Below are 9,717 nucleotides of genomic sequence, written 5' to 3' on the forward strand. Positions count from 1 at the left end.
TGTAATGGGGTGGATTTACTAAATGTAATGGGGTGGATTTACTTAATATAATGGAGTGGATTTACTACATGTAATGGGGTGGATTTACTTAATATAATGGAGTGGATTTACTACATGTAATGGGGTGGATTTACTCCATGTAATGAGGTGGATTTACTTAATATAATGGAGTGGATTTACTACATGTAATGGGGTGGATTTACTACATGTAATGGGGTGGATTTACTAAATGTAATGGGGTGGATTTACTTAATGTAATGGAGTGGATTTACTACATGTAATGGGGTGGATTTACTAAATGTAATGGGGTGGATTTACTACATGTAAAGGGGTGGATTTACTACATGTAATGGGGTAGATTTACTAAATGTAATGGGGTGGATTTACTACATGTAATGGGGTGGATTTACTAAATGTAATGGGGTGGATTTACTAAATGTAATGGGGTGGATTTACTACATGTAATGGGGTGGATTTACTACATGTAAAGGGGTGGATTTACTACATGTAATGGGGTGGATTTACTACATGTAATGGGGTAGATTTACTAAATGTAATGGGGTGGATTTACTACATGTAATGGGGTGGATTTACTAAATGTAATGGGGTGGATTTACTAAATGTAATGGGGTGGATTTACTACATGTAAAGGGGTGGATTTACTACATGTAATGGGATGGATTTACTACATGTAATGGGGTGGATTTACTAAATGTAACGGGGTGGATTTATTAAATGTAATGGGGTGGATTTACTAAATGTAATGGGGTGGATTTACTACATGTAAAGGGGTGGATTTACTACATGTAATGGGATGGATTTACTACATGTAATGGGATGGATTTACTACATGTAATGGGGTGGATTTACTACATGTAATGGGGTGGATTTATTAAATGTAATGGGGTGGATTTACTACATGTAATGGGGTGGATTTACTAACTGTTTTTATCCATAGATACTGTTTATATGTATTACTCATAAGAGACCACTGATCCAAAAAGATATAGGCTACTCCATATTGGCTATTATATTTTTCAGTCAATATCGCATGCCTGGACCGGTACTTATTTAACTACTTGCCTCCCTAACAAAGTACTTTTACTACTGCAGGGTGGCACATGCCGGCACAGTCATGTATATATAAGTGATCAAGTTAGACGCACGCAGCACACCCCTTATGTGACTGCATCGGACACATCGGATTACTGTTACCAGTATTCAGTAACTGGGTATCATGACTGGTCATAGTGATCACATGATAACAATGTAAGCAACCTATCATGAATGGCCTTCCATCCATGAACAGCTTTCTTACTGTTGGGATCTGCGATTGGCCTACAGCAATCACATGATACCTGGCTACCTGTATCATGTGATTAATTGAAGCCAATCTTAGATCACAAACATAAGCAAGCTGTTCATGAATGGGAAACCCACTCATGGCAACCAAAACTATTGCTTTTACAGGCATCATCATTGTATAAGCAATACCAGTGTAAAAAAATCCATGATCGCCCCCCCAAGTAATACAGTATCACTATGGAGACACTGAGCTACTTTGATAGGATGTAAAAAAAAGGAAATAGGTAGCAAAAAAGAAAAAAATTGTAAAAAAAAGAGAAAAATGTATTTTAAAAATTTAATAAAAAATTATTTTTCTAATGTCATCAGTCAGTATCCCTGATCACTGCCATACCAGTTATATGATGATGCAGTACTGCACTGTTGACTGGTATTTAACAAAAAAACAATTGTACAAAAAAAATAAATGCTTAATTTTCAAAAAAAATTGTGAAAAAATGTAAAATTTCAAGAAAAACTCACCAGGCCTCTTACTACCTCATACTACCTAATACCTCAGACTGTCTGATTTCCAAAATGGCGTCATTAGGGGGACACTTGTACTGTCCTGACATTTTATGGCCTCAAAAAATGAGATAGGCCGTCAGTACATCGGGGTTGTTCAATTTTCAAATATATCCCATAGTTCGTAGACGCTATACATTTCACACAAACCAATTAATATACACTTATTGGGGTTTTTTTTTACCAAAGATATGTAGCAGAGTACATTTTGGCCTAAATATATGATTTTTTTTTTATGTTTTATAAAAGAAAATATGTTGTGTATATTTATGTACATATGTATGTGGAAAATATGTTTTTTAAAATTTTTCAGGTTTTTTTCATTTATATAATAAAAATAAAAAAAGAACCCAGTGGTAATCAAATACCATCAAAAGAAAATCTATTTGTGTGAAAAAGGATACACAAGTATATAATTTTTCACACAAATGGAGTTTTCTTTTGGTGGTAGTTGATCACCACTGGGTTTTTTTTAATTGTTTTTTTTTCTACACAATTAAACAATTGAATGAACATTTTCCAAGAGTGGTGATTCCATACTTTTTACCAGGGGTTGTAATTTTTATTTGGGTACAGCGTTGCATGACCGAGCAATTGCCAGGTAAAGTAGCTCAGTGTTGAATAGCAAAAAAAGGCCAGGTCATGAAGGGGGGAAAAAAAAACCTTCCGGAGGGCAAGTGGTTAACACAAATATTTATTTATTTGCTTTAGTGCAGGGGTGGGCAACTGTGGCCCTCCAGCTGTTGGTGCACTACAAAATCCCATCATGCCTCTGCCTTTGGAAGTCATGCTTGTAACTGTCAGTTTTGCAATGCCTCATGGGACTTGTAGTTCTACAACAGCTGGAGGGCCACAGTTGCCCACCCCTGCTTTAGTGAATTGACTTTTAACACTGTTTTATGAGGTATTTACCAAACGATTTTGGTTTTTGAGGTAAATACCACATAAAGGGGTAGCGAATCAACATTTTCAGCATTACATGCGAAATTTGGTAAAAATGTGTCAGATTGACTAAATACTGCATCTGCTTGAGTCAATGGAACCCAGTATGTCTCATAACAAATGGTCAGCTCTTCTTGAAATGTTTTCTTAGGAAGGTCAGCTGGCGTAGGGCTTCCTGTAATTCTTTGTTCTTCAGGCTGTATATGATAGGGTTGAATAACGGGGTCAGCACAGTGTTCAAAACTGACAAGGTTTTCTTAAAGTTTGCAGAATATCCTTTGGATGGCACTAAATTAAGAGAAATGAGTGATCCGTAGTACGTACATACAACGGACAAATGAGCGCTGCAGGTGGAAAAGGCTCTCTGTCTTCCAGCTGTGGTTGAGATTTTGAAGATGGCCTTGTAGATGCAAATGTAGGTTTCAAGCACAAACAAGAACTGTAGGAGGCCTATTACTCCAGCCACTACCGCCACAGCGATCTGCACAGCCGATGAATCCGAACAGGAGATCCCCAACAGTGGAGAAAGATCACAAAAAAAGTGGTCAATGATATTTGGACCACAAAACCGAACCTGAAGTAGAAGGACATTAGTGATAATGGCTAAGACGAAGCCCATTGACCAAGACCAAATCGCAAGATAATAATGAAGAGGGTAAGCCATGATGGAGGAATAATGCAATGGGTCATATATGGCCAAATAGCGATCATAGGACATCACGGAGAGGAGACAATTTTCAATGATGGCGGAAGAACCGAAAAAATACAACTGGGCAAAGCAGCTTTGGACCGACATAGAGGTGGAGTTATTTAATAGAATCTGGAGTGTGTTGGGTACCACATTTGTGCTGATTAAAATGTCACATGCTGAAAGGTGACTGAGGAAAAAATACATTGGGCTATGTAAATGATGGCTAATTAGCACCATGGCAATGATGAAGGCATTTCCAGTTATTGTTGAGGCATAGATGAAGGTGAAGAGAAGGAAGCATGGAATCCGAAATCCATGAAGTTCTGGAAATCCAAGGAGTATGAATCCTGTGACTTCAGTCTAATTGTCTGCCATTTTCTAATTTTACTATAGAACACGTGATTGGTTAGGAAATAATTATGGTTCAATTCTTAAATAATAACAAACAATTTCTTTTTAAAGGCATCAGCATGAAGTGGTTATCTTACAGGCCAAGAGGCTTGTACAAAAAGTCTTTAACCCCTTGGCGTTGGCATCTCCCGGCCCTTTAAGGATTTCAGAAGCCAGGAGGCGGGGTGGGGTTTAGTGTTATGTGACCGCTGTGACACGCCGTCACGGCGGTCACATGATCGGGAAAGGTCCCGATCAAAAGAGGAGATCTGGACCTTTCCGTGAGTACCGGACATGTGTGCTGGGAGTGCGCAGGGCATGTTCTCTCAGCACATATGCTTTTTTTTAATAGAACGCAAATATGCTGCCACTCGACGTCTAGGACCAGATGCTGGAAGGCCGCACATTTGCATCCGGCCGGCGCCAAGAGGTTAATAAGGGTTATGAATTTAACCACTACAGAACCACCAGCCTGAAATGTACTGCACACTGGGAGGCCTGTACAGGTGCAGGGTCCTATCTGTACGTGACTGGCCCCCGCCGGGTACAGGGCTTGCACCTATCTACCCTTGCTATGTCTTGTCAGCTGATTTTGGCCAATGACTCATGGCCGGGGCCCGCTGATATGTTCAATCACAGCCCACAGCCCTCTGTTGACAATCAACACAGGGCTCTGTACAGAGGGGACAGTCTCTTTGTTTCTTCTCCCAGCAAAGCAGGGAGAAGGAACAAAGAGTTTTTTAGTATAAACCAGCACACATTAACAAATGTTAGGCACATACTTAAACCCATTGATTTCCCCAAGAATTTCCCAAGAATTCAACCCTTTCCCAGCCAGTGTCATTAGTGCAGTATTAGTGCATAGTATTATCACTGATCACTGTATTAGTGTCACTGGTGATGACAGTGTCAGTTAGTCAGTTCCCACCCCAGTGCCAATTAGTGTCAGAGTGCCCGATGCACTATCACAGTCCCACTATAAGTTGCTGATCCGCTCATTACTAGTATATAAAAAAAATATCTAAATATATATGCCATAGTTTGTAGACGCTATATATACCATGCAAACCAATCAATATACATCTATTGGGACATGAAATAGAATACATTCTGGTCTAAATTTATGAATAAATTATTTTTTTAATTTTTTTAATGGATATGTTTTATAGCAGAAAGTAAAACATACATTATTGTTGCTTTTCAAAATTTTAATTTATAAAAAAAAAATTAAAAACCCAGTGATGATCAAACAGCATCAGTTTTTCTAGGCACATAGTTTTTAAAAGAACTTGGCAAGTAGGTTGTTCCAGTCGGAGGAATAGTGCCCTAGCATTGGTGTCAGTGGGAGGAATAGTTTCCCATCATTGTTGTCAGTGGGAGGAATAGTGCCCCATCATTGGTATCAGTGGGAGGAATAGTGCCCCATCATTGATATCAGTGGGAGAAATAGTTCCCCATCATTGGTGTGAGTGGGAGGAATAGTGCCCCATCATTGGTATCAGTGGGAGGAATAGTGCCCCAACATTGGTATCAGTGGGAGGAATAGTTTCCCATCATTGGTGTCAGTGGGAGGAATAGTGCCCCATCATTGGTATCAGTGGGAGGAATAGTGTCCCATCATTGGTATCAGTGGGAGGAATAGTGCCCCAACATTGGTGTCAGTGTGAGGAATAGTGCCCCATCATTGGTATCAGTGGGAGGAATAGTGCCCCATCATTGGTATCAGTGGGAAGAATAGTGCCCCATCATTGGTGTCAGTGGGAGGAATAGTGCCCCATCCCTGGTGTCAGTGGGAGGAATAGTGCCCCATCATTGGTTTCAGTGGGAGGAATAGTGTCCCATCATTGGTATCAGTGGGAGGAATAGTGCCCCATCATTAGTGTCAGTGGGAGGAATAGTGCTCCATCATTGGTATCAGTGGGAGGAATAGTGCCCCAACATTGGTATCAGTGTGAGGAATAGTGCCCCATCATTGGTGTCAGTGGGAGGAATAGTGCCCCATCATTGGTGTCAGTGGGAGGAATAGTGCCCCATCATTGGTATCAGTGGGAGGAATAGTGCCCCATCATTGGTGTCAGTGGGAGGAATAGTGCCCCACCATTGGTGTCAGTGGGAGGAATAGTGCCCCATCATTGGTGTCAGTGGGAGGAATAGTGCCCCATCATTGGTATTCGTGGGAGAAATAATGCCCCATCATATATTCTGTAAATAAATACACCAAATACAAAGCTTGTGGTGGTCTTTCCTCCAGAATGCTCTGCTGTCATTGCATCATGGAGATACTTACATGAAATTATTTTTTGTAAACATACACTGTACACAAAAAAAAATATTACACATTACATTAAAGAGCTCCATTAAGTACATATGAATACAATATTTAGCTGGAGGATTATCTTATAACGGAATATTAACTCTTTTTTAAATGTTTTCTTGAAAACATGACTTGGCGTAGAGCTTCCTGTATGTCTTTGTTCCTCAAGCTGTATATGATGGGGTTGAATAATGGGGTCAATACAGTGTTTAGAACTGATAAAGCTTTCTTTATATTTAAAGAATACCCTTTGGATGGCACCATATTAACAGAAATAAGTGATCCATAATATGTACATACAACAGACAAATGAGCACTGCAGGTGGAAAAGGCTTTCTGTCTCCCAACTGTGGTTGAAATCTGGAAGATGGCTTTGAAAATGCAGATGTAAGTAGCAATAACAAACAAAAACTGTAAGAGTCCTATTACCCCAGCCACTAAGGACACTGCTATTTCCACAGCTGACGAATCTGAACAGGAGATCCCCAACAGAGGAGAAAGGTCACAAAAGAAATGGTCAATGATATTCGAACCACAAAATTTAACTTCGAGTAGAAGGAAAATGGTGATAATGGCTACCATAAAACCCATTGACCAAGACCATGTAGCAAGATAATAATGAAGACGGAAAGCCATGATGGAGGAATAGTGCAATGGGTTACAGATGGCCAAATACCGGTCATAGGACATCACAGAAAGGAGACAACATTCTATGATTGCAGAAGCACCAAAAAAATACAACTGGACGAAGCATCTTTGAACTGACATACAGGTGAAACCATCTAGTAAAGTCTGGAGTGCACAGGGGACAACATTCGTGCTGATTAAAATGTCACACGCTGAAAGATGACTGAGGAAGAAATACATGGGACTATGCAAAGTATGGCTAAATAATACCAAAATGATTATGAGGATATTTCCAGCTACTGTTGCTGTGTAAATCATGGTGAACAGCAGGAAGACTGGTATCTGAAATAGGTGAAGGTCTGAAAACCCAAGTACTAAAAATTCCATGACTTCTGTCTGGTTTTCCAACATTATCTGAATTTACTGTGGTGATATAAGAACACACACGGTTAATCAAAACGTTTATACCAATGTCATTAAATAATGCAACATTTTTACATTTTATAAAAAAAACAATTTTTATAGTGAGTATGTTATAGACCGGGAGATTTATAATGGAGGGCTCAATTGTATGCTGAGGAAAAGTTTTTGTTTTGGATAAAGTAATCTAGGCTATGAACCTATATTGAATTCTTTCTTTTTTCTAGGGCTCTGTTAGAGAGATTTGCCCCCCTTTCCTGTCCTGGTGACAACATTTTTACTACGCAGGTAACAAGGGAGGGAAACTCTCCAACAGAAACAGCAACAGACAAATGAAAATGTACCTTTCTAGTAATGGAAGGTGTACAGGACCCCAGGAGTATGTCCTGGACGGTGAGTATATTCCACCAGTATTTGAGTTAGGAGACAATTTAAAGACATTGTTGAGTATTCAGGGGTTCTCATCCATGGAGGATTAGGAGTTCCAGGGTAATGTGGCTGGAGTGGAGAGAGCTGGTTTTTAGTACTTTCTGTATTAGGGACATGGAATTTTAGAGGTTTGAAGAGTTTTGGGTGGGAAGAACCTCAAACCCTGATTATCAGAACTTTGGCCCTGTAGGGGTTACCCAAATGCCTCTGAGTCCAGAAAAGAAAGATAAAACAGACAGTTGAGGGCAGTGAGAGAGTGAGATGGACACCTGTGTGAACAGTGTGGATTGAGCTTAGGACTGAGTAACAGTGGCTGGCCTATGAAAACCTCCTTCTTGGAACCAATAAAATCAATAAAAAAGAAAAACAAATCACAGAGTGGCACTGGTATGGTGGCGGGGCACCTTTAACTCATTTGGTAATTCTGAGCCAGAGTATGGAATATTTTGTGTTCTTTGTTTGCTGAGGATAAGATGTGTTATTTTGTTTGTCTGCTTTTGAAAATAAAAGGATTGTTTGCTTTTATCAGCATGGCTGACTGATGTTCCCGGGGTACCTTATATCACAAAGGGTAGAAACCTTCTCAACTGTTTATTGCTGCATGTGGCCCTGCTGCAGATTGTCCCCCATTTCATGTCTAATGAAACATTTGTCATTAAAGTGTAACTTCACCTTTACAGATGATCTGTAAGGTGATCTTACACTGGACCCCCTTCCCAATCCCCCCCAGTCCCGTGATCCCTTGTTGTCAAGCTCCGGGGCACTGCTTCACCCCTATCTGTACCTCTCAGCATGTACTGACAAGAGCCTTTCTAGTTGGCCAGCACCTTTGCATGGATGGCGTTGACCATTCAGAATCCATCTAGCCCATCCTGTCTGCAAGGAGAAAAGAAAGCCACAGGGATTTCAAATCCTTGGACCAGAGAAGTGTTGTCTTGGTGCCTGACAGTAGGGGATCACAAGGACACTGGTACAGCGTGACCAGGAGGGATGGGGAGGGGATCCAGTGTAAGGTCACCTTATAGATTTTTTGTGAAGGTGAATGTACATTTTAAACAATTATTATTGGTAAATCTCTTATATGGAGCTCCAGATAGCAGTAAAACTTGAACAGGGTCTAATCCAGCACAGTAGCTAAATGGTTAGCACTTCCACCTGGCAGTACTAGGATTATTGATTCAAATCCCAGCCACAGCACCACCTGCCTGAAGTTTGCATGTTCTCCCTGTGCCTGCGTGGGTTTCCGCCGGGTACTCCAGTTTCCTCCAAAGACATACTGGTAGTTGAATTGGCTCCTGTCTAAATTGGCCCTAGTATGTATATGTATGAATGGAATTAGGGACCTTAGATTGTACGCCCCTTGAGGGTTAGGGACTGATGTGAATGTACAATATAGATGTAAAGTGCTGTGTAAATTGACGGCGCTATATAAGTACCTGAAATAAATAAATAATTCCAATCTATACCCAGGGCTAAAAAACTTTAAACTCTAAGGATATAATTCACAGATATTTCCCATATTAATGCTGTTGAGGTGTTCTGCATTCAGCAACCATTTACAGGACATTAAGAATGGACTTTAAGAATTTTTTTACTCACTTTAACCCCTCCTCGGCTCCAGCATTGATGGCCCTTGTATTACACTCCATGCAACACTTACTAAACTCTAAATAAAGACTTGATAACTGTTTGTTAAAGCCACAGCCAAATGTATTTCTTCATAAGATTTTGTAAATATTGATAATGAGTCCTAACTATTTATCACTCATAGGTATTCATTTGGAGACTTAACCCGTATTCTTGGATTTTGGTCTTATCAGTGTTTCACTTGTCATCTATTATTAATAAGTTGAGTTTTGGCATCTTTCATACTTATAGCATATGTAAGGCCAAAACGTTTCTTATTTAATTTTAGATTAAGTGTGAAAGGGTTAAAATCTGGTTATTTTTTGCCGTCTGTGTCCCACTAATGAGATATCTCTATACTTCCTGTCCTGAAGTCATAATCAGGAAATCAATCCAAAATCAACGTAAA

General features: G+C 39.8%; 2 protein-coding genes across 2 annotated transcripts; both read right to left on the reverse strand.

Moving 5' to 3' along the window:
- Positions 1-2,935: 2,935 nt before the first annotated feature.
- Positions 2,936-3,856, reverse strand: LOC149452660 (olfactory receptor 6F1-like). The gene has a single exon (XM_089689238.1). The coding sequence runs from the start codon at positions 3,737-3,739 to the stop codon at positions 2,936-2,938; it is 804 nt and encodes a 267-aa protein (XP_089545364.1). The 5' UTR covers positions 3,740-3,856.
- A 2,445-nt stretch (positions 3,857-6,301) lies between these two features.
- LOC149452661 (olfactory receptor 6F1-like) lies at positions 6,302-7,247 on the reverse strand. The gene has a single exon (XM_089689239.1). The coding sequence runs from the start codon at positions 7,242-7,244 to the stop codon at positions 6,303-6,305; it is 942 nt and encodes a 313-aa protein (XP_089545365.1). The 5' UTR covers positions 7,245-7,247; the 3' UTR covers position 6,302.
- Between the last annotated feature and the right edge of the window lie 2,470 nt (positions 7,248-9,717).

This window comes from Staurois parvus, unplaced genomic scaffold (genome assembly GCF_062004578.1).
Source record: "Staurois parvus isolate SC_StPar_1 unplaced genomic scaffold, SC_StPar_1.0 ptg000470l, whole genome shotgun sequence".
Taxonomy (NCBI): domain Eukaryota; kingdom Metazoa; phylum Chordata; class Amphibia; order Anura; family Ranidae; genus Staurois; species Staurois parvus.

Coding starts and splice junctions, on each gene's coding strand:
- LOC149452661 (XM_089689239.1), bottom strand. CDS start 7,244: ATGTTGGAAAACCAGACAGAAGTCATGGAATTTTTAGTACTTGGGTTT.
- LOC149452660 (XM_089689238.1), bottom strand. CDS start 3,739: ATGGTGCTAATTAGCCATCATTTACATAGCCCAATGTATTTTTTCCTC.